We start from the raw sequence: 22083 nt of genomic DNA on the forward strand, positions 1-22083 counted from the left end.
ATTTCAAAAATATTAATGGTTTGAAGTATAAATCAGGTCTTTTTATTTCAATCTATTTTTGTAAAAATGAGTATTTCAACAATTCTTCTGGCTTTGCTCTCTTCTTCGAATCATACACCAAGCATGCTTTCATACTTTCAACAACCGATGCATCGGCCGATCCATATTCAATTTCAGTTTCTTCTGCCATCGTCCTTAGAACATCCACAACTGTCTTACTCTTATGAATATTTTTCCCATAAATCATATAGTATAATATACATCCGGCCGCCCATACGTCTGTTGCTCTACTCACCTTTCCTCCGCAGCACTGCTCAGGAGAAATATAGTTCAGAGTTCCTGCCTTTTCAAAATTTAGTATCGATGTCGTATCCCCTTTTATACTCTTTGAGATTCCAAAATCAATGATTTTTAGCTTTCCCTTAACAAGCACAAAATTTGCAGGTTTAATGTCGCGATGAACAATTCTATGCGAATGAACAACAACAAGAATTTTAAGAATGGACTCCCAAAGGTATTTGATATAGAAAATGTTTAGGGGTCCAGATTTTATCAAGTTTTGTAGGTCAGTTTCGCCATACTCCAGTAAAATGCTGACAGTTTCATCCCCAATCTCATAGTCGATCATTTTGATAACAAATTCACAGCTACTAAGTCGTTTTAAAAGATCTATCTCATCCATGCAAATGCTCAGGCCCTCCTTGTCATCAACTCTGATCTGCTTTAAGGCATAAATTTCATTATTGTAGCACACCTTATAAACATTTGAATATCCACCCTTGCCTATTCTATTTATAATGTATAGCTCTTTGTCTTTAAAGGGCACTAAAGCCAGGTTCTGTGTTATTGTTGTTGTATTATCAATAGACTTAATTTCATGCATCAATGAAGAACACACATCTTTAAACTTCTTGGTTTTTTCAGAGTCTTTTCTGTATGGAACGTGTTTCTTGGGTGAAAATCGAAGTTTCGACGTATCTTGGGATCGGCTAAGCTCAAGCTCGCAAACTATACTACCACGAGTTTCTAAGCTACATCTGTTGTCTCTTGGAGTTAAAGAGTCGTCCAATGTATCATTTCCGCCTTTATCTTTAATTTCGTTGAGCTTATCAACAGCTGGTAACTGGAAATTATTTATTTGTGTGGTGCTGTGTGCGTTTTTCTGCGTATCTGACCATGTTTTAACTCCTGAAGGGGTGCTGAGAAGGTTTTTTGTATTAAAAGTTGAACCATTCATTAACTTTGAAGCACTCTCGGCAGTGACTTTGTTTTGAACCTCTGTTTCTAAAACTTCAACTACTTTATTATATTCCTCTATGCTTTTAGTCTTTTCGTTTTGGATATTTTTAATATTTTCACTCGATGTGTCAGTAAAAACATTGGAGTTTAATAGCTCATCGACAGACATGCTAATTGTAGTATCATTGAGGCTGGCTGAGATTTCACTTAGACCAGTTTTGCTGCTAGCAATATCAGACACAGATTGTTTGTAGTCGTTTCTATTAATAAGTTCAGAGCTACACACAGCACTATCAGACATTTTTCTTTCACGCTTTACTATGCTGGTCTTCTCGCTTATGCTCTCATCCTCCGGTAATATGCCAATTTGTGTATTACAAGAACTCATATCACTGCTATGCAAAGAATTGGCTTTAATTCCTGTCGATATATCCACCAATTTACTGTCCACCTTTCCAGTGAACTGAGATATCAAAGACTCTTTCTCATCTATTAAACTAGTCATTAGCTCGTCCTTACCCTCAAACGCCTTGTGCTTTAGATACTCGACTATCTTTGCAAAAGAAACTTCAAAATCCTTTTTTCCTCGATTCAACTTGAAACTTCAGATAGTTTATCCAGAAAATGCGGAACTTTCTTAACTTGACTTTGAATAAATTGAAGAGCTGGTCTATTTCTGCCAATGTTTCCTCTCTAGTTCCTTCTATTTCTGAACTGCTCAAAGCCAAGTTAATGTAATCAAGAAAGATAAAGAGACTATGAATATCATCAGTAAGAAGGGTGAGTGACTGTGTGTATATTGAAATGAGTTCCCGTGCATCTTTGTTTTGCAAATTCCTAAGAAAGTCGAGTAAATCCTTCGTGTTTTTTGGTAATGAAAGAAGGTACATAGATTAGAAAAATTTTAACAAGAAATAGAAGTAACCGAAGTAATACCTGTAAAAAACATGCTGAAAGCACTGCTTTTGCAGCTTAAAACATAAATATGGGCTTAGATTGATCTCAATAAAGCTAGTCGCCAACTTATAAAGTAGATATGGAAATGTAAAAGAAAAAGCCATTTTATATGCTCATTGCAAGCAAATTCCAAAATAGACGTTATTTCAATAAAACACACCATGCTTCTATACTTGTTTCCATCACAAACTTAATTAGGGATAGATTGCTGTTTTCCAATATTGGCACTTAATTGATCAGACCATTCGATTAATGATAGTGGAGAGTGCTATTTATTTTGATGGCCATCCAAATATTCATAATATTTGTTTATAAAGACAAACAACTTCTTGCGATCTCATCACGATGAATGGCAATATACATGAAAGACCAGAAATTATCAATATTGCAAGGAATGTGAAAATGGACAATCAAGTTACTCAGCAAGGCTTCCAGCACAGATCAAAGATCCAAAAACTAGCCCTGGCTTTTGGCGTTTATTTTCTTTTCAATGCCTTAATCTTTTCATACACATTCTTCTATTTCTACTGGTTGATTCCAAATTCCATTAAAATGGAAGTAAACTTGGAAAAGGTGTTTACATTTACATACAACAGATCATATAATATTTTTATCACCCATTTGATTGGTATTTTTCCTGCAATATTCATTAGTTTGCTGCTTGTAGTTCAGTGGATTATAGTCAGAATTACAAACTATCTTGTGAGAAATGAATCTAGAAAGATATGTATCAGAAATGCTGTGGAAAACACCATTTCCACCTTAATAATTCTAGCAGTGCTAAACTTCCTGGATATGAACAGGTTCTGGAAACTCACCATATGTGGGATTTACACCCTAGTATTTATCAAAATTTGCTTTTCTGGTTCATCGATATCACAGAAGTTGATCAGAGTCCTAATGCTATTGATCTACATCAATATTAACATTCTGGAAGACGATCCTCACACTAAAAGCATTTCATTAATGGAGTATCTTGCAAGTAACAACAATGTTGATGCTGGAAACTACAAAAGTTTTCTCAGCAAGTATAATTTTAAAACTTACAATGTAACTGTATTTGCATCAGAGTTTTTTGCAGCTGCCTCTAGTGTAAGAATTGGGTCATATTCAATGATTGCAATCTGTGATAACCTTTTTAACCCACTCCATTTTGATATGTTCAGAGCAGTATTTCTTCATGAGCTGGGGCATTGTAACTTGCATCATTCTCACATTCTTTTCGCTTGCATGGCATTGTTTGCAATTTCCATACTTGGCTACTTGGTCACATTTTTAAGGAAAAGTGAAAATAATACGGTTAAAAAATATGCAGAATGTATGCGCTTTGTCTTTACCGTTGCCATATTTTTAGAAATTCCACTCAATAGCTTTTCACAGCTACTGGAATTTCAGGCTGATGACTTTGCCTCTAAGCTTGAACCACAACTCGTAAAAAATTTGATATTTTCACTTTTGGCGCATGAAAAATTGCCCGATGCTGTATTTTTGAATGAACATATTGTAAACTTAACCGTCAAGTCCGATACATTTATATACCCAACATTTCATCCTTTTTACACTCATCCATCAGTTTTTGAAAGGATGAAACGATTGAGTTCAATGGATGAACAGGTGGTTTCGTTTAGCTAAGTAGATTTATGCTGTGTTTAGTATGAACTGTAAAAAACCTTTATGGGAAATGCTCAATAGATAGCTTATTTAACTTTATTAATTCTACTTAAAAGATTACGAAAATAATACAGCTCGTTTATTATAAAAGAACTAGTTCATCTCTTCTTTGGTCTAAAACAGGTTTTCAACATATCCACAAACCCTAAATGACACCAGAAGAATTGATAAATCTTTCACTCCAATACGAAGCAGAAATAGAAGCTTTCACAACAATTCCAGCAAAAAGATTGTTGACATTTGACTTTAAAGGATGTTCTCCATTAAAAACATGCAGAATCCCATTATATCTTGCTCTGCATCTTCAGTCTTTGAATCTCTGCTCGATTATTCCACCCCAGTACATTTCAAAGGAGTATGTCGAGAATATAATCCAGAAAGAGAAAACTGAAACAAACTTTGTTGAACTTCCAGAATACTTCTTTGAGCACAGTACTCTTTTTATGAATGATGAGATAGAATCAGCTATCTGTGAGTTGCGATCAATTAGAAACAGCAAGATCAGAAAGGGTCTTTCAAACCTGGACGGCAAAGCATTGTACATAACTGGACTTAGCAAATGGGAGTTTAATCAATTTAAAGACATAATCAGGAAACCAATGGTTTTTGGAAAGAAGATTGAGGAAGTTGAGGAAGAATAAGACTGTCCTACGCTATCAAATAATGAATTAATACATATCCCGTTTTCAAAAATTTCTTGATTCTTGCAATCTCTTCTGTTTTGTAATAGCCCTAAATTAAAGAATATAACGGAAGACACAAATGACACAGCAGTAGTTCACTATTTGTGCCGGCCAATACTGCCGAAAGGGTGATGTACAAAGAGCCTTTAACTATTAAAGAATGTGCATAGTATATCAGTTCTTTTATTTAATTAGATTCACATTACACTCTTTCAAATTGAGTATTAAAATGCGTACAAGCTTTTTTCAAACCCTTACTTTTCCTTGATTTTCTCAAACTTACTTTCCATCATTCCTATAGTCTTTTCTAGTTCGCCTATAAAATCAATGTTGTTGGTTTCCAATCTGTAAAAATTGACAAATTCCGAAAACTCAGCTAGCTCCTTCTTTAAGTCACATGTCGCATCGACACTTTCAAGCTTTTCGATCGCCTGTGCCATTCTCAAAAATGTATCGCAAAGACTCTTTGAAGAAGGAACTGAGACATGCTCGAAAAATGCAAGCTCAGAAGAATCACCCTTAACCCCAGAAGCATACACCGTCTGAGGAATGCTTCTGTATTGTATGCTTAGGTTTCTTATGTTTACTATCTTCTGTTTGATGGATTGCGGAAGATCGTTGAACAAAGTGTCTTTTGAAAATGTTTCCATCAATCGGAAGGGCTTAAGAAATAAATAGATTTGCCCAGTACTTACTACTTTAGCATAAAAAAGTAGTGTGTTAAAAATAAATCTTGTGCATAAAAACATGGTCAATACAGCACACCAAATATATGAAATTGTTGTCGTTTATTTCTCTTTAAAGAATATTCCTGTTCCCATGTCTTTAACTATCCTTTCCTTATAGGTCAGCCTATCACCGCTCTTAAGCCCGTTCTTAGCTGGCTCAATTATATCCTTGTTCTGCTCAGATGACTTACTGGGCTTGAACTTTCTTGATTTCTTCAGTTCAGGAAGCTTAACAAAATAATCATAGTAAACATCGGAATTTATGAAATAGTCATTAGTCTCATCAAGATTCTCATCGAAAAAATACAATGGTGTTGGATGGTGACACAATGAAATGCATGGAATTAAAGGATACCAGTACCACGATTGGAAGAATAAGAGAGCACCTACGAGCTTTGAGCATAGAATTTGGCCATTAAAATTCTTTAGAGTAAATACAGCACATCTAGAGGATGTCTCTGCAATGGTTCTACCTAAAGATGCACCCATCTTGACGCACGGCGATTCAGACCTGGTGACTAGAAGATAATTGATTCGGTCCATTGTTCTTTTATAATTAGGAATTAGGGTGGGATTTCCCTGCATTAGTGCAAATCCAGCACCTAGACAGGCACTGTGTCGTACCAAGTCTTCACTATCATACAGCATGGCCTCTAATATACGGCAGGTATCAACATCACACATTCCAGCGCTGAAAAATCCCAAACAAAGGGCTGCTGCAGATCTTACGAATGGATTGTGGTTCTCAGCCAGAGGTACAAGACACGAGTTCTTAATCTCACAGTCTCCATATCCAATTAATGCAATGGCTAGTACAGCTGATCTTTTTGCCTCATCATCCCCATCATTCACAAAAGGCAGGACCTTCTCAATAATTTTTAGATCTGAGGTGGCAGCATAGGCAGTGCCTAGTGAAAGAAGACCCATAGATCGTATACTGTAATCATCAGAATCAAGATAATTAAGTAGATCAGTTCTATTATCACTTAACGCATTCATCAGGGCCACGGACAACTCAGCCACCCTTTTAACACGAGGAAGAAATGTCCTATCGTGCACCGATCGCACAAAGCTAATGGCTTCATCATCTTCGCATCCTGCATACACCAGTCCAATGGCATAAAGAGCAGATTCTTGAACTATTGTGTTATCAATAGAAAAAAGAGATTTGAGCCTTTCAAATACACTTTTATCTCCAGTTTGCATCATGTTAAGTCCCAACCCAACACATGCACCGAATATCATCTCCTCAGAGCTACTACTCAACCAGTTTAGGAAATACTCAGTTGTTTCTTCGTCACTTCTACCTGCATTCATGATTCCCAGAGCCATCAAGGCACCTGGTTCTCCCGAGTTAGATTCCAAAGAAGGCAACACCTCTTTTAAAATCTCAAATGGATCAATATTGCCCTGATGAATCATCCCCAGAGAGGCAAACTCCAAAAACCTATTCCAGTCTCTTCCGCTTATTAGATTCTTATTATTTCTGTAAAGTGTATCATTCGTAGTACCTGCGTTCAGGAATGAATTACCTAGTACTAGATATGGGGCTCTTGTTTTGGAAATAGCCTCTATAAGCTTGAAATTAAGTTTATTGCTGTTCTTAAATAGGAAATTGGAAAGTATTTCCTGTTTCCACTGCCCACTTAAGATGAAGCTAGCATTTTCATTTTCTATTTCCATTCTGTGTTGGTGGGTATCCTCAAGATAAAGGCATGCAGTATACATCTTATGCCAGGGTAAGGAGGATACCATCTCCTTCAATTGGTCGAATCTTTCCAGTGTAACAAGAGCATCTATGACATGCTCAAAAAAGCATCTATTTGTAATACCACATTCAGCAAATATCTCCGTCATTTCCTTTGGCGCAACATCCATGAGTATCAATAAAATATCTCTACACTCCTCATTTTTCTTGGACAACTCGATAATGCATTCCTTTAATAAATCAAACTGTTTTATTTGAAGCAGATATCCGAGTTTAGCATCGTTTATCGGATCTTTCATTATTAAGTGTAGCACAAAAGATCTCAAATTGCCTATGTGATTACTGTTATTTACAGCACTATCGTCCACACTATTGTTGGCTTGGAGGAGCTCTTCCATTGTTCTATAAATAAAAGATTCAAAATAGAAGGGCTCCAGTCTATTTAGGATGTTCTTTGCCTTTAATCCGTAATCAATGCATCTTTTGTATTCCTTTCTAAGAAGGAAGAATTTGCATAAAAAGAGGCAAGCATCCTCATCTAATTCAGAGCTGTCAGGGAACTGAAAGCTTATATGAGGAGCAAGTATCTCTACATACTGGTTGATTATGGTGATCGCCTGTCTGAGGTCACCATTTTCAAGTAAGTTGTAGATTACAGGAAGAGTTCTGATGGTTTCCATGGGTAAACAAAGAGAAAGACGAGTAAGTGGACAGAGTGCTATGGAATTTTAATAAGTATATTTACACATTTATGATAGATTATTTGATAAAATATTGAAGAAGGCAAGTACAGAAAATACAATTTTAGATGAAAACTGGCTGTAAGGACTAGAATTGCAAACATTGATTTAATAATAAAATATTACCTTCTCGATCTATACATTTCTTCAAAATTCATGGGAACGCTAACCTCGCCGATTTCAACATTGGCTATTCCTGAAGTCCACTTATTCGGGATCTTTTCCAAAGAAACCAAGTTAAAGTTTTCGATAATCCATTTATACTTTGACCCCTCTGGCTTATTATCAAAAGGCACCACTTTTAATGCAAATAGTCTGCCATGCTCATTAGAGACAAGAAGATAATACATCTTTTGCACTTTTTGCACCTCCGACTCCTCTATGGCTACATCCACTTCCATAATTGAATTTTGCTTTTCTTTGTTTGGATCTACTTCCAATACTAAAAACAGTACACTTTCTATATCATTGTGTGTTTTTTTAAGAATCTTATAACCTTTCAATGAAGATGGTAAAAAACTATGCGTGGTTTTATACTTTTCCATTTTTAACACAGTCCAATACAGATTGAAACAATTCAAATTGGGAATAGCAATTCTTGCATACACGCAGTTCATGGTTGTCTTTGTCCGGGGATGATGCGGTGAAGAAATATGCTTCATGTTTAGAGACCCAAGGTATGGTAGAACCAGATTGCACAGAGCTTTTATTCGAAATACTAGAGAATTTTAGACTCGCAGTATGGAACTCACATTTACTGTCTTCGTGTGGTGTTATTGACTCTTCTTCAAGCTTTGCAGTAAAAACGTTTAGAATCATAAGAAGTATAAGCTTCATCTCGAATTTAGCTTGCATTTGCAGGGCATAAAAATTTTTACAAAGAGGATGAAAAATATAAAAGTTATTAATCACGGAAGCAAAGCTGTAAATAAGCAATTGGCCTTGTATGCACAGTGCTAGACCAAATAGTTTGCTTAAACAACAACATTAAGTCGGTAATTTAGCATAGCTATTGAAACCTTTTAATAATAAGCTTATAAAATTAGATCCAAAGCAGTAAATCTTACACAGATAATCGTTTATTCTTCAACGAACCAATCAACGCGTAGGAGTTCGGGACTTCTTTTCCTCCAAGCAGCTACGAAGCCCAATAATAAACTCTAAGCTTCTGACATTAATACGGAAAAAGGTCAACCTTTTGCTTTCTAAATTCTCAAAGATGTCAAAATTATCTACAAACACTAAGAATGATTTTGGATGGTTCTGTTTTGTAAAAAATGGCAACACTGACCAACGTGTCTTATAAGTATGGTAATTTTTATCTTCGTTTTTATCTTGCATTCTAATGAAAGCAATCCTGGAATTCTCACCACCATTTCTGACAGGCAAATACCATTCAGCATCATCGGCTTGAACCACCATGACTTCGACACTTTTGTCACTGGATTGAGGTAAAGTGTAAAGAATGAAATCAAAGAATGGTTTGTAATGCTCAACATTAAATATTCTAAACATGCCAAAGAGGTGTTCTAGGGTTTTTGCATTACGAATGCAGTCTTGGCAAGCTGAATTCTCATGATCTTGGGCATTAATAATATACCCATCAGAAAGACGCATTCGGAAAGCATTGTTTTTGAAAGTTGGTGGAAACAGCTGTGTAATCGAATGAAAATTACTCCTAATAGTACAATTGCCATTGCTTGCTAATGAACTACTGCTTGGACTAGATGCTAATGAAGAATCAGATCCATTTGTCACAGTGGGATTTTTTTTCTTTTTGTGTTTACGCCTGCTGGCAAACACAAATTCCATCAGCATTAAGGAAAGAAACAGAATGCGTGCTATACTTTTGACTTGTGTGCTTGCTTTCATGTTGGGTAAAAATTTTTTAAAGTTTAAAATTTTGAAAGAAAAAGCTTTAGAAACCAAGTGGCTTTAGCTACAACATTTCATTCACGACGTACCCATAAATAGAAATAAAATGTATAGAAATTCGAGAAACAGGCAAGTTATTCTACCATTCAAGAAAGCTTTATAGTCTACTGTTTAATTTTTAATTTAAAAATGGTTAACTTCATACACATAAATACCGTTATCAACATCGTAATCAATAAACTTCTTGGTAGAATCATTCTTAAGTTGATAGATAAATCTTTCTTGAATTCCCTTCTGTGGAAATGCCTCTGCCTTTCCTTTGATTATCTCATTTGTAGTCCTGCAAATAGGAAATAATCCCTCAACATACACCCTGGCCCTTTTATTTAGGCCAGATCCAATAGTATCTGTAGTTTCAACATTTTCATCCCTAAATGAAATGCGCTTTTCAATATCCTCTAATGATTTGACAGAAACAGGCTCTAAAAACTCTATACGGCCCTTGCCTTCAAATCCAATAACAAGATTTGAGATTGTCTGTGTTGCATCAACATCCTTTAGCTCAGGTATGGTATAAATTGCATTTCGCTGAATGGGTTTTGGCGCTCTAATTTTAAGCTCTACAACAGGTTTGTCTTTGTTGGTTTTAAACAAGGGTGTTGGCAAAGAGACTTTAAGTGAGGGCTTTTGCTGTTCAAATTTTTCAAATTGAATGTTCTTGAGAAGATATGGATCAGACATATCAACTTTGGTGGGGATAGAAACAGGCTGAATTGAAGCAGATGGGGATGTAAAAGACGGAGTACCGAAGACACTCTGCTGTTGAGTGTTAAACAAATTAGCAGTTGGTTGAGTAGTGAACAAATTACTGGGGGGTTGGGTGTTAAATAAGCTAGTTGGTGGTTGAGTACCAAGAAAATTAGTAGAAGGCTGTGATCCAAAAATACTCGAGCCTGTGCCTGTAGATTGGGGCTGTGTCATCGGTGTTGTGGATATGGCTCCAAGTGGGCCAGTAGATGCTTTATTAGCTGGTGTCCCAAATGGAGAGAGTGAGGGTGGCGTGATAATAGAGGAATCTGTGCCAGGTTTAGATCCAAAAAGGTTAGTTGTAGCAGAAGGCTGTGCAGGGGCATTACCAAATATATTTGATGTGCCAGAGAAAGGCATAGTTGACTGCTGGGAAGCTGAAAAAATTGACGGGGTAGCTGTAGGAAATCCAGTCGATGTAGCAGAAGAGATAGGCTGGGCGCCGAACACACCTGATTGCATGTTGGATGGATTTGGTTGGTTGCCAAATAGATTAGGTTGAGTAGTAGAAATACCTGGCTGTGTACCAAACTGGCCAGGTTGCATAGTGGAGCTTTGGAAAGTACCGGTAGATGCAAATGGCTTGGAAAGAGAAGATCCAAATAATCCGCTGCTTGGCACATTTGTGGATCCAAAACCGCTGCTTGTGGGAGCTGGAGCTGTTGTAGCCCCAAACAATCCACTATTTGGTGTGTTGCCCGAAAACGATGAGGAAAATCCAGCATTGCCTGAAGTTGTTGAAGAAAATCCTGACGTTGGCTTAGGTTGGCTAAATGACATTTCGTAGTCTTCTTTTCTAACTTCATCAATTGGCTTGTTTACATATTCTTTCATTCCTGTTATATCAACTAGATCGGCATAGAGATTTGTATCTTCTCTTATTCTCGTTGTTGAGTATGGAACGACCCTAGAGCCCTTATTTGTCATATTCCAACCTGAAGAAAGCGATGGCTGTGCATTCCAAGAAGACCCAAATGAGCCTGTATTTGGTGTAGTATTGAATCGTGTGCCTGAAGATGCTCCAAACGGTGTGGTGGATGTGTTTCCAAGCTGCATATTAGATGTAGTTCCGAACTGTGGAGCAGGTGTACTTCCAAACTGCGAAGCAGAGCCACTGCCGAATTGGGTGCCTGGCATACTTCCAAACTGTGTGGTGGGTGCACTCGGCTTTCCAAAGGTAGATGTAATATTTGAAGTCCCACCAAACGGTGTAGTGCCTGTGCCAAAAGTATTTCCAAATGTAGCATTACCACCGATTGGATTAGGATTATTTGTTGATGGGCTACTAAATGATGTATTGCTACTGCCGAATGGTACATTGCTGCCACCAAAAGATTGATTATTTCCAAAGGATGGTTTCTGTCCAAAAATGTTAGTTGAATTTCCAAAAGGAAGAGAAGATTGCTGTGTAGAATCAAAGCTAGGCGCAGAAAGTGGAACCAAAGAGTTTACGGGTGGATTGCTTGAGCCTAGTCTATCTTTTTCCGAGTCTTCTTTTTTGGGAGTTTGTTGAAAGAAGTTGTATTTGTCCATGGATGGGAAGGGGAAATTTTTTAGATAAAAGTGAAATATAAAAAGTCAAAAAATGCAAACTTATAAGGTAGGCTTGTTATATTTAAGATTTGCTCATACTTTTTAAAACAATCTTTAAAATATGCAGACTGTCTCATTGAGCATATCTTCGTACACTAATACAGATCCAATCGTAATAAATAGAAACAGGGTTAATATACTTTTGTATCTCATAAAATGTTTACTAAATCATATTTTCCTCTTCCTTCTTCTCCCTACATCCCCATTAATATCTGCATCTCGTGCTATTATTCTAATAAAATCGGTTCTATATACTTTATTGTTTATGCTCATCCCAAAATCCTTTGCTATGAACTTCCATACTCCATCAACATAGTTGTACGTCAGCATCTTCGCCTTGAAGCTCATCGTGTTGGCAACTGAGGCGTTAAAGACTTTGGGCACCGCCTCATAAAACTTTGATAGAACAAACTGTGCCTGGGTTGGGGTCAGCACGTTCTCCCTCACCTTCACATCCAGTGTTTCAATCAGAGCTCTCGCAACTAGTGTTTGTAAATAATGGTCTTCCATTAAGGGTGGAAAAAAATATAAAAAAACTTTTTATATAAGAAGGAAAGCCAAACCAGCGAAAGTAAAGCAATTAAAACATGCTCAAATGCACCACTTCCATTCTACTCTTCATAGTATTATGCCATTGGTGTTTACTAATTGTGTTTATTTAAAAGTACGGATTAAATGTGCGTATTAGACCGTTTAAAAATAAATTAATTTAGTTATTAATTTAGACTAAATCAAAAAGCACACGGCAGGTCAATATAGACAAATAAGCAACATGTTCTTTAAAGTGAAACTCAGTGGTGGTAAGATTTACTTCAATATAATGGTACACCATATTAACACAAATCTTTGTGTTTCTTCAGTTTTCAACTTCGTCCTCCACATCACCAATACAACGAACCAAATCTTTGTCTGCATCAGGCAATCTCTCGGTTGGCCCATATCTTCTTACCAACTCTCCATTTCTACCTATTAGAAAATAGGTAAAATTCCACTTAATATTGTTTGTAAGAAATCCTTTCAAGTTTTCAGTCAAGAATTTAAACAGTGGATGAATACTGGGCCCTTTTACATCAATCTCATCCATCAGCATAAAATTTTCACTAAACTTATTTGCAAAACTCCTTACTTTCTCCATCTGTTCGTACTCTTGATTTAAAAATTGTCTGCAAGGAAAAAGAAGTATTCTCAAGCCTTTTGAATGGTACTTGGCCAAGAGAGAAGCTAATTCCTGATAGGACTTCTCGGCCAGTCCGCATTTAGATGCTACATTAACAATGATAATGACCTTTCCTTTAAGTTCTGCTAACTTGAAAGCTCTTTTGTTTATATCCGTTACTTCGATGTCATAAAGACCCTTGTTTGGATTGGCCTTGTCAGTCTCTTCATCATTCTCAACTTTTATTTTGTCCTCTGTGTTTTTCTGCAAATTCAATTTTTCTGCAGTCTTCTCACCATCCGTTGACATTTGGGGCAGAATGATTTTTAATAAACTAAATTCGCTAAAGACGGGTTTAACAATCGATTCCAGTCAGTTAATGATAAAAAGTAAAGTATAGACAGCACAGAATTTTTCAGTGATTAAAATTTAATGTACTTTAAAACATAACGACCTATCTTCAGCTGAAATTTGCCATATCATATAAATGTATTAACAAATGAACTACCACTATCGCTTGTCGATCACTGCCTCATGTAACTCTGCATTCGTCCTGTATTCGTTTACAAACTCTCTTCTCGTTAACACCTTGTCACTTCCAAATATAAACTCCACTCCTAAGCTTTCTGATAGGGAATACGCCAGTCTCATTTCCTCAATCGCCAGCCCATTCTTGATAAAAACAACAACCAGCTTTCTTGGCTGCTTTCCTGAGCTAAACATAGTTGATCTACGTAGCGACTCAATCTTCTCTTGCTCATGATCAATCGTTTGGAACATTCCCTGTTTGGTTATAAAGTTTTCAACAACATCTTTAACTATAGGCTCATATCGACTGACCTCGTATTTATAATTAACTTCTCGGGTTCTTAATATCTGATTTCTTCTGTTAAAAACGATGCTTAAATCCTCCCTGGAAAATCCCCGAGACTTTAGAAGAGTGAGCTCGGACTCGGTAAATATGATTCCTTTCACTTTCAGCAGAAAAAGCAGTCCCACTCTGTCATCTACAGTTAGTGCTGGCGAAACAATAGACGACATAAAATAATCAAGGGAAATACAAGCCTTATTCCCTGCTTTATCTTTCTCCAATACTAAATTTTGCTGCGATTCTGCTATGCCTTGAACTTCCTGCAGCTTTTGAAAGCATTTTTCTAGATGCTTACCGTATTTTTCAACATTCTTCTTTAGCTCTAGATTTTTAGGAGCTTCAAGAACAAGCGTGTCTAGTACGTTGACATCAACGTTATCCTTGTCTAATTTATTGATACTCTCTTGTAATTTTAAAACCGTGTACTGTAAATATTTGCTTATCTCACCCACGTGTCTATTTCTAATCTCTTTATAATATTCATCAGCACAGTCAGCAGAACCTACCTCAGACAATATTGATCTAAAAGTAAAGAAATACATCAAAGGCGTGTATAAATCTACCGTTCTATCTAATACAAGCAGTGATGCCTGCTTCTCTATACTTCTTGGCAATATTAGCGCATCTTTGATCTTTTGAGCCAGGTTTTTTGTACAGCCAATATGACTAATATTCAATTTGGCATTTAAAATGCTGGAAACTGCAGATAGATTATCCCAGGTGCATTGGAATATTCGCTCTTCAATTATTTTTATGTCTAACATTACAACAGTACATTTAATCATAGGATCAAGATTTTGAGGAGGACATAGCGAAAATACTTTTATAGATGAATACCTACCTGACTTATACTCAGAATTTATGGATTTTGCTATTTCCTTTGTGCAGTTTACAAAGTAAATGGCTGGAAGATCCCACTTGGGTCTATGGTCGCCAATGGAGAATATTGCAGTTATATTGAAATCGATGAGATCCGATTTTTTAAATATTGAATTGACAATGTCCGCAGTCATTTTGTCATGAATAAGAACAGACCAGGCATCTCCGTAAGTTTTGAGAATTTCATCTGTAATTTTTTGTTTGTATAGTCTTTTCAAATCCATTTTTACAAGGGTGAGAAGTGTCAAGAAAATGAGCCGCTAACATTATCCATGAAAGCTGAATCAATATTTGTGCCAATACATGCCGAGCTATTGCCCGTATGATTGATTTTACATATGTAGGGGCGGTGATTAACTATTTAAATATGTACAATATGCTGAATTGGAATTTAATATTGGAGAATACGACTGTTAGTATGCCCAAATTTACTTAGCCGATTTTCTCTAGCAGCTCTTTCAACGTTTGCATTTTATCGCTGGCCATTGTAAACGCAGAACCCACAACGATTGAATCTGCATGCTTCACCTGTGAGATATTGAAAATGTTTATACCGCCATCAACCGTTACCTTTACTCCACATAGCTGAAAGCATTTAATTTTGTTAACACATCCTTCTATTAATTTCTGCCCGCCAAATCCAGGATAAACAGTCATTATCAAAACCTCTTTAAATCTTGGAACATAGTGTTTAAACTGATCAATATTCTGCTCGGGATTGATAGATAATACAGGCACAATGTGTTCTAGCTTTAATACATCTTCAAAATGCGAATGGACTGCTATTTTTGTACCTTTTGGATACTTGAGCTTGCTGATAATTAAAATAGGATTTTTGATCATAATGTGAATGAAAAAGTCAAATCCAGAGTATTGAAGAATACAGTTGACAAAGCTCACCCCAAAGCTAATGTTATCTATGAATGAAGTATCAATAATGTCAATGTGTATATTCCTAATTCCTATGTCCCATAGTCCCTTCATGCTTTGATCTATATTTTTTATATCGAGATCAAGAATGCTTATTGAAAGCTTTTCGATGCCTTCCATTTGTTTGTTCATACCTTTCAACAATGTATTTGTAGTAGCGTGTTTACAATGTTTTGAAGATACACAAGGCAAGGAGAGTTTGCAAGAGCATGGAGTTAGTTTACCGCTTTATAACTGAGATGGATATATTAATAAGTTGTATTTATTATTATCAAATCATATTAAAAGTAGTCTCTCGAATAGGAATCTGTCAATTCATTTGGGCTCTCCTTTCCTTTTTGCGCATAGGTTTTTGGAATGTGCTGCTGCGATAAGAGGTCCTTAAAATGGTCATCGATTTCAAAAATGCTACTCTGTTCACTTGATTTTTCGGACCCAGTTATTTTAACTGGTTGGCCAGTTTGAAAGTCATAGTACTCGTTTGTATAGGGACTTGGAGAGCGAGGTTGTCTGTGATAGTCATTAGAAAACGTAAAAGGTAGTGCATCAAATTCTTTGATAGAATAATCGTCTTGATATCTGAGATTGTCAGACTCTGGAATGATTTCATAGTTTCTTTCAGGATATTTTTTCTTTTTATACGGCTCTTTACCAACAGGGTACTTTCTGGGTCTACCTCTTTTAATCGGCAACTGCCCTATATCGCTAAGAGCATTTAAAGGATGATCTTGTGACACATCAATCTTCCTTTGTATGGCTAAGTTTTGATTAAACGGAACTATCAAATTGTTCTCAATTATTATTAATGGCTGTACAAATTCATCGCCGACTTTTTTCTCTACTTTCAAGTACTCGTTGTCGTACTTGATTATTTTGACTTTATACTCATATACCTTTGCAAGCTTTCCATCTATTAACTCTTCCCGGTAAATCCTGTGTCCACCAAGTGTCTGGTCTGGAAAGTCACTCGACAGATTTTTAATATCACTTCTACTCAATTTTAAAGGGCAGAAGTTAGATCTAATAAATTCGCTGTTATAGAATGATTTTGTACGTTTTAAAGGATCAAGGATAGTATTTCCAGTCTTATTTGAGTTTTCCATTGTATCGACTTTGGTACAAAAAAACTCTTGTCCATTCTCGATGCTATCATCCATTAATGCTTTTGGATGTGTCATTACGGGGTATAGTAAGTTAATTTAAATGATAGAATTAAAGGGGAAAGGAGTAGCTACTTAACTGAATATATGGCTGATGTGAACGGTCTTCCTTTTAAATCGAACGGCAGCCATGATGCTTGTATTTTCAAAATTGTCCAACGGGCTATAATATTCTTAATTCTTGATAAGACTGTTTGTTTTGACGCTGATTTATTATGGAAATGCTCCATTTCCAGGAAGATATAAGCATGTTCTAACTAATGACTAAAAGGACGCTCTGGTAAAGGTGACATACAAAAAAGTGGAACGTATGTTTAATGCTTCCATATTGTTTCCAAACATGTGCATATTCTTCATTTATAATTTAATAACCATTTCATTGTTTTGAAACCCCAAAATGCCGATTCTTTACGAAAGTTTACATGTTAGCCAAAACGCTACACAAGAAGAAATAGAAAAGAGCTATAGAATACTAACATACATATATTTAAATAGTAATGATAAGGAAAAGCTGCTGGACCTCAACACAGCATATAATGTTCTTAGAGATCCATATAATAGGGCCTTTTATGATAAATTTGGAGACAGATTTGTGAAAAATCTTCTCAACCCAAACGAATCATATTTTATTACCCGGTTCTTCACAAAACTCAACGTGACTTTGCTTTTCACATTCATTTACTCGCACATCATCAACTACTTCTTTCTCGGAAGCATCTTTATGATCTTCACTTATTCAAATATTTTCAGGTTTTCCTTGTTTATATTCTCACCAATATTACTCATTCTGATACATATACGATCTTCACAACATTTTAACTCGGACAATCCTTATTTCTCTCGTTTTAACATAGCTACATGGATATGTGTGCTTAACGCACTCTCAATATTAACTATTTCCGGAAATCTCCATTTCTCATATCTTCTACTTACTGAAACCATTTTAAATACATACATCTGGATAAGAACAGCATATAAAAATAACCTAAAAGTAAAAATGGCCCTGTTTCTGACTGTCAAATCATTTTTACTAATGCTTTATTACACACCCCTTGATTGCTTTTATAGCTTTATTCCTTCAGCCATCTTTCTTAGTTTTGTTTTTGTTCATAAAGGAGTAGGTGTTTTTCTAGGACTGTCTTCTCTTCCAATGTGCCTTTCTATTTATCTCAAAGGGGATGGCTTGGCATCAAAGATTTCAATATTTCTTCATGTTGTCCATTCTGCGATTGGTCTTCTGCTCATCCACTACGTAACAAGGTTCCTCATAGATTTGTTTGTAAACCAAGAGACAATAATCGTAAAGGCTTTGCTTAAAAGCCAAAGTGATGGTTCTGTATAATCGGCTAAATACTATACTCTATAGTTTACCGCATCTACTCATTTCCTAACAATAACTGATGTAGCGATTCTTGCAGACGAAAAGGACATAAGAGTATTCAATTAAACCAAATTCCTCATACCAATAGTGATTAGTTGGTGGATTGAAGCCCATTTACCAAACTTATACTTAGTCGTTAGCATCCATCCACATATAGCAGATTTTTCATTGTTGTCACCTGTTTTCCCAAGAATGTGTTTGCTTGTGTAGGTAGGTGCGTAATCTGATTGTCCAAATATGCCAGTGCTGCTGTATTTCATACTTTTTCCATCGCTTTATCGATTTCAGAACTAAGTTTCTTCAAATCAAATTTAAACAATGATTTCTTAATTTCCAAAACTTTGCTTTGTATTGCTTTATACGCAATGTAAAATATTTTATACTCTTTTTTGTCTTTAATATCATTAAATTTTCTCAAATCAAACCAGAAAATCTTTGAAATTTCGTTTCTCGTATTAGTTTTAAATGGATATTTCATATCAACGTTAAATGCACAATAAAAAGTGATTTTATCAAACACAGTCACAGAAATATCTACAATCTTGTCTGTGACGTCGTAGCCCACTTCTTCAAATGTTTCTCTAATAGCACACTCCATTCCATTTTCATTTTTTATCTTTTTTCCCTTTGGAAATGTTATATTATTGTTGTTATTGCCTTGCTTAACGACAAGAACATGTGTCATATCAGGAGAGAACAGAATGGTCCCAAATACCTTAACAGATTGCTTATACTTCTTAAATTTCAGGTAGTCTGAGAGAGAGTCTATTGAAATGTCATTGTGTACAAAAATTTGCTCGGCAAATACAGGAAGTGTTATAAATTTGATTTTGAAGAAATCCAAGGCATACCAATATGCCTGTTCTAGAATAAAGTAGTATTCTTCTGGGTCTAAGTGAATGAATTCTTCATTGTTTAGAATAAATCTGAGAGTTAAATCATCTAAAATCTCAGATTTAATCTTTGTGGAGGATTGATTCACATCCATTTTATTGTCGTTTGAGAGGGGCGAAAAGATAGCAAAGAATGAAAGACTGGCGATTTAATTAAGATAAGTGTTCAGATGTATGAGGCTTTTGCAAGCCATTGTATATGGCCTATAGACATGTTATTATTTGCTCAGACCATGTTTGTCAATATTGCCGATCATAACCAATTTTCTAGCCTACAATTTTCTGGATAAAATCTGGCACTTCAATACTTTTGTTTTCGAGTGTCCGGTAAATTTCCTTTAAGGTACCAAAGTCATCCCTTGTATAAACTATAACCACATGGTCAATATGGTCTAAAGCAGCACATATGAGCTCGGGGCAGATGTCATAGAAAACCAACTTGTCTGTCTTAAATCCATACGGTATTTTGTTGACTACTTCAATTTTCTGGTTTTTAAAATAGCTTAGCACTGCAGGCGGAAGGGTGTATTTAACGAAAACACAGCATCTTCGGGATTCCAAACCACACACCTCACTATTGGCAATATTAGATACTGACAGATGCTTTATTGAATTGTCAGTTCCAAATACCAACTCAACTTTTTTCTGCTTTGGGTATTGGCAAATAACTGTGTAAATATAATTGTCAGGAAAATATGAAACTTGGTTCTGAATATAGCTTTTGTACTCTTTTGTATTGCATAGTCCTACATAATCATAAAATCCACTTATATGAACATTGTTATTGTCTATCTGCTCAAATGGAATTTTTGTGTTGTAAAAAATTAAAAACTTTGCCGAGCTTTCTTCAAAATTAAAACCATCGGCTAAAATGATATTATTATCACAAATATTCCTGGTATCAAATTGCTCTCTAGTCTTTCTGTCTGTCAAAACGACATAATCTCGCAAGCTTTTTACCATTTCCAGTATTCCGATGAGCTTTCCGGAACATGGGGAGGCAAAAAGAACGAAGTTTTCCTTTCTGAAATAATAATTGCCTACTACTTTTACAATTGTATTGCTTGAAGCATAAAATGGCAGCTTTAATCCCTTTATCAGAAATGTTTCTGTTGATTTTTGTAAAACTGGTAGATCTTCAACAAACTCCTCGTACATTTGTGGATGAAAAATGTGTTTAAAAATATGTTTCACCGCAAAATCCAAAAAATAAAATATCTAGAAAATATGCTAGCACTAATACTTGATGTCAATTAGCCTTAGCTTAAAATCCTATTGAACTTTGCCTTGCGCGTGTTTACAAAGCAAGAAAGAGTTGGAATGCAAAGTATTTAGTTACAGGCAGCAGAAGAATATCCTTCTGAAGAGCCCTCGCTGCTTTGGTGAAGATGATTCTAGCATATCCTTCCTTAGTTCATCAAAGATACTCTTAATTCCAGTATTCTTTTCAATGTCAATAACTGAGGAGGACTCAATAAACTTAAAGGCGCCTATTCTCTTAGCCAGCATTGTGCCCTCTTCTGTACTAACTGTATCCTCGGATCTTTTATCAACCTTAGTGGCTACCAGCATTATCTTAACATCCTCTCTTGCCTTCTGTTTGACCATTGGCATGAGTGTGTTTTCCACTTCATAAAAGGATAGGGGATCTGTAATGCTATAACAAATCATTACATAGTCACTCATAGGAAGTGTAAGACCTCTGAGACGTAGGAAATCATCCTGCCCGCTGGTGTCCCAGATCTTTAATTTAAACTGCTTTCCTTCCGAGGTAAATACATAGTCCTCATTCTCGATCGGTGTAGCACTGAGCTCTTCACTAAACTCATTTTTCATGAATCTTCTGACAAGGCTGGTCTTTCCACACTCTCCCCTTCCAATAATTGTTAATTGTTTTACCATATGAAAATGCAGTGGTATTGGAGAAGCTTTAGGCTGGTACGGAGAAGCTTTTAAAGATTCGTTCGTCGATGATTCAGACGCCTTCTCGTCAGACAATTTTTCATTAGAAAATTTGTCATTGAGCAACTCTCCATCTTCGTGCATTGAGATGGGGCTAAACCTTTATTTCAAAAAAGAAGAAAATAATATTGTATTGGGAGATAATGCACACCATCTTCTACTTAAACAAACAGAACTTTATCTGGTTAAGTTTATTTTAATAATTTTTTATCATTCAACTCTTTGTTAGGCTTTTTTATTGGTGTTATTTCAACTAAGCAATAATCATTCCAGCTTTCAATTGCTGCTATTAATTTATTACTTAGCAGATTTTCACTTGAATATTCTCGAACCTTATCCTTAAAGCACTCATCTTTCTTGCAGTACTCAAACACGCCTATTTCCTTATCTTTTTTCCTGTTAAAGTGCTTTCTCTTATTGTAGATCTTTGCCTTACCAGTACTGCTAAATAAAATATTATAGTCACTGTTTTTCAGATCAAAATACATCCTTGCTCTGAGATCCACTGGATTCTTGTTTTTGTTGTAAAGATAGAGAACCTCTTCGTATCTGAGAAGAAGGCCTTCTTTTGTTCTCTCTCCAAAGTGCCTCAGAATGTTCTGAGATAAGTCTTTAGGAATGTAAACATCTCCCTTCTTCTCAAACATACTTAGGAACTCAATAAAGCTCCTAGCGGAGTTTATACCAGAGCTCATTTTACTCTCGAGCAAAGAAGGGTGCACTTTAACTAAGAAAATTAATTGGTAAAAAACAAGACGTTATCTAGTCCTAAATAAACAATTGTGATTGAAAAGTCATTGTTAAAGACATATTGATACAGCACGGGCATTTATTTAAAGTTTTAATCAAC

The 22083-nt window shown here is 35.8% G+C and overlaps 20 protein-coding genes across 20 annotated transcripts; 3 read left to right on the top strand and 17 right to left on the bottom strand.

The window, feature by feature from the left end:
* Window positions 1-52: 52 nt before the first annotated feature.
* Window positions 53-1834, bottom strand: VICG_00688 (TTK protein kinase; the record flags this gene model as incomplete). Its single annotated transcript, XM_007604077.1, has 1 exon — window positions 53-1834. The coding sequence occupies one exon, from the start codon at window positions 1832-1834 to the stop codon at window positions 53-55; it is 1782 nt and encodes a 593-aa protein (XP_007604139.1).
* VICG_00689 (uncharacterized protein) lies at window positions 1809-2129 on the bottom strand (the record flags this gene model as incomplete). The annotated part of the gene is made up of 1 exon (XM_007604078.1): window positions 1809-2129. One exon carries the CDS (start codon window positions 2127-2129, stop codon window positions 1809-1811), a length of 321 nt encoding a protein of 106 aa, XP_007604140.1.
* Window positions 2130-2541: 412 nt separating this feature from the next.
* Window positions 2542-3828, top strand: VICG_00690 (uncharacterized protein; the record flags this gene model as incomplete). The annotated part of the gene is made up of 1 exon (XM_007604079.1): window positions 2542-3828. One exon carries the CDS (start codon window positions 2542-2544, stop codon window positions 3826-3828), a length of 1287 nt encoding a protein of 428 aa, XP_007604141.1.
* Window positions 3829-4016: 188 nt separating this feature from the next.
* VICG_00691 (uncharacterized protein) lies at window positions 4017-4508 on the top strand (the record flags this gene model as incomplete). The annotated part of the gene is made up of 1 exon (XM_007604080.1): window positions 4017-4508. The coding sequence occupies one exon, from the start codon at window positions 4017-4019 to the stop codon at window positions 4506-4508; it is 492 nt and encodes a 163-aa protein (XP_007604142.1).
* Window positions 4509-4804: 296 nt separating this feature from the next.
* Window positions 4805-5200, bottom strand: VICG_00692 (uncharacterized protein; the record flags this gene model as incomplete). The annotated part of the gene is made up of 1 exon (XM_007604081.1): window positions 4805-5200. One exon carries the CDS (start codon window positions 5198-5200, stop codon window positions 4805-4807), a length of 396 nt encoding a protein of 131 aa, XP_007604143.1.
* Window positions 5201-5338: 138 nt separating this feature from the next.
* On the bottom strand, window positions 5339-7666 carry VICG_00693 (uncharacterized protein; the record flags this gene model as incomplete). Its single annotated transcript, XM_007604082.1, has 1 exon — window positions 5339-7666. The coding sequence occupies one exon, from the start codon at window positions 7664-7666 to the stop codon at window positions 5339-5341; it is 2328 nt and encodes a 775-aa protein (XP_007604144.1).
* A 182-nt stretch (window positions 7667-7848) lies between these two features.
* On the bottom strand, window positions 7849-8271 carry VICG_00694 (uncharacterized protein; the record flags this gene model as incomplete). Its single annotated transcript, XM_007604083.1, has 1 exon — window positions 7849-8271. One exon carries the CDS (start codon window positions 8269-8271, stop codon window positions 7849-7851), a length of 423 nt encoding a protein of 140 aa, XP_007604145.1.
* VICG_00695 (uncharacterized protein) lies at window positions 8258-8581 on the bottom strand (the record flags this gene model as incomplete). Its single annotated transcript, XM_007604084.1, has 1 exon — window positions 8258-8581. The coding sequence occupies one exon, from the start codon at window positions 8579-8581 to the stop codon at window positions 8258-8260; it is 324 nt and encodes a 107-aa protein (XP_007604146.1).
* A 243-nt stretch (window positions 8582-8824) lies between these two features.
* On the bottom strand, window positions 8825-9598 carry VICG_00696 (uncharacterized protein; the record flags this gene model as incomplete). Its single annotated transcript, XM_007604085.1, has 1 exon — window positions 8825-9598. One exon carries the CDS (start codon window positions 9596-9598, stop codon window positions 8825-8827), a length of 774 nt encoding a protein of 257 aa, XP_007604147.1.
* A 186-nt stretch (window positions 9599-9784) lies between these two features.
* Window positions 9785-11941, bottom strand: VICG_00697 (uncharacterized protein; the record flags this gene model as incomplete). Its single annotated transcript, XM_007604086.1, has 1 exon — window positions 9785-11941. One exon carries the CDS (start codon window positions 11939-11941, stop codon window positions 9785-9787), a length of 2157 nt encoding a protein of 718 aa, XP_007604148.1.
* A 228-nt stretch (window positions 11942-12169) lies between these two features.
* VICG_00698 (uncharacterized protein) lies at window positions 12170-12511 on the bottom strand (the record flags this gene model as incomplete). Its single annotated transcript, XM_007604087.1, has 1 exon — window positions 12170-12511. The coding sequence occupies one exon, from the start codon at window positions 12509-12511 to the stop codon at window positions 12170-12172; it is 342 nt and encodes a 113-aa protein (XP_007604149.1).
* Window positions 12512-12857: 346 nt separating this feature from the next.
* On the bottom strand, window positions 12858-13466 carry VICG_00699 (uncharacterized protein; the record flags this gene model as incomplete). The annotated part of the gene is made up of 1 exon (XM_007604088.1): window positions 12858-13466. One exon carries the CDS (start codon window positions 13464-13466, stop codon window positions 12858-12860), a length of 609 nt encoding a protein of 202 aa, XP_007604150.1.
* A 201-nt stretch (window positions 13467-13667) lies between these two features.
* On the bottom strand, window positions 13668-15131 carry VICG_00700 (uncharacterized protein; the record flags this gene model as incomplete). Its single annotated transcript, XM_007604089.1, has 1 exon — window positions 13668-15131. One exon carries the CDS (start codon window positions 15129-15131, stop codon window positions 13668-13670), a length of 1464 nt encoding a protein of 487 aa, XP_007604151.1.
* A 208-nt stretch (window positions 15132-15339) lies between these two features.
* On the bottom strand, window positions 15340-15957 carry VICG_00701 (ribulose-phosphate 3-epimerase; the record flags this gene model as incomplete). The annotated part of the gene is made up of 1 exon (XM_007604090.1): window positions 15340-15957. The coding sequence occupies one exon, from the start codon at window positions 15955-15957 to the stop codon at window positions 15340-15342; it is 618 nt and encodes a 205-aa protein (XP_007604152.1).
* Window positions 15958-16118: 161 nt separating this feature from the next.
* On the bottom strand, window positions 16119-17015 carry VICG_00702 (uncharacterized protein; the record flags this gene model as incomplete). The annotated part of the gene is made up of 1 exon (XM_007604091.1): window positions 16119-17015. One exon carries the CDS (start codon window positions 17013-17015, stop codon window positions 16119-16121), a length of 897 nt encoding a protein of 298 aa, XP_007604153.1.
* A 379-nt stretch (window positions 17016-17394) lies between these two features.
* VICG_00703 (uncharacterized protein) lies at window positions 17395-18339 on the top strand (the record flags this gene model as incomplete). Its single annotated transcript, XM_007604092.1, has 1 exon — window positions 17395-18339. The coding sequence occupies one exon, from the start codon at window positions 17395-17397 to the stop codon at window positions 18337-18339; it is 945 nt and encodes a 314-aa protein (XP_007604154.1).
* A 295-nt stretch (window positions 18340-18634) lies between these two features.
* On the bottom strand, window positions 18635-19366 carry VICG_00704 (uncharacterized protein; the record flags this gene model as incomplete). Its single annotated transcript, XM_007604093.1, has 1 exon — window positions 18635-19366. The coding sequence occupies one exon, from the start codon at window positions 19364-19366 to the stop codon at window positions 18635-18637; it is 732 nt and encodes a 243-aa protein (XP_007604155.1).
* Window positions 19367-19538: 172 nt separating this feature from the next.
* Window positions 19539-20429, bottom strand: VICG_00705 (uncharacterized protein; the record flags this gene model as incomplete). The annotated part of the gene is made up of 1 exon (XM_007604094.1): window positions 19539-20429. One exon carries the CDS (start codon window positions 20427-20429, stop codon window positions 19539-19541), a length of 891 nt encoding a protein of 296 aa, XP_007604156.1.
* Window positions 20430-20606: 177 nt separating this feature from the next.
* VICG_00706 (small GTP-binding protein domain protein) lies at window positions 20607-21317 on the bottom strand (the record flags this gene model as incomplete). The annotated part of the gene is made up of 1 exon (XM_007604095.1): window positions 20607-21317. The coding sequence occupies one exon, from the start codon at window positions 21315-21317 to the stop codon at window positions 20607-20609; it is 711 nt and encodes a 236-aa protein (XP_007604157.1).
* A 107-nt stretch (window positions 21318-21424) lies between these two features.
* VICG_00707 (uncharacterized protein) lies at window positions 21425-21928 on the bottom strand (the record flags this gene model as incomplete). Its single annotated transcript, XM_007604096.1, has 1 exon — window positions 21425-21928. One exon carries the CDS (start codon window positions 21926-21928, stop codon window positions 21425-21427), a length of 504 nt encoding a protein of 167 aa, XP_007604158.1.
* Window positions 21929-22083: the final 155 nt, after the last annotated feature.

The sequence above is a fragment of the Vittaforma corneae genome (assembly GCF_000231115.1).
Source record: "Vittaforma corneae ATCC 50505 unplaced genomic scaffold supercont1.4, whole genome shotgun sequence".
Classification (NCBI taxonomy): Eukaryota; Fungi; Microsporidia; family Nosematidae; genus Vittaforma; species Vittaforma corneae.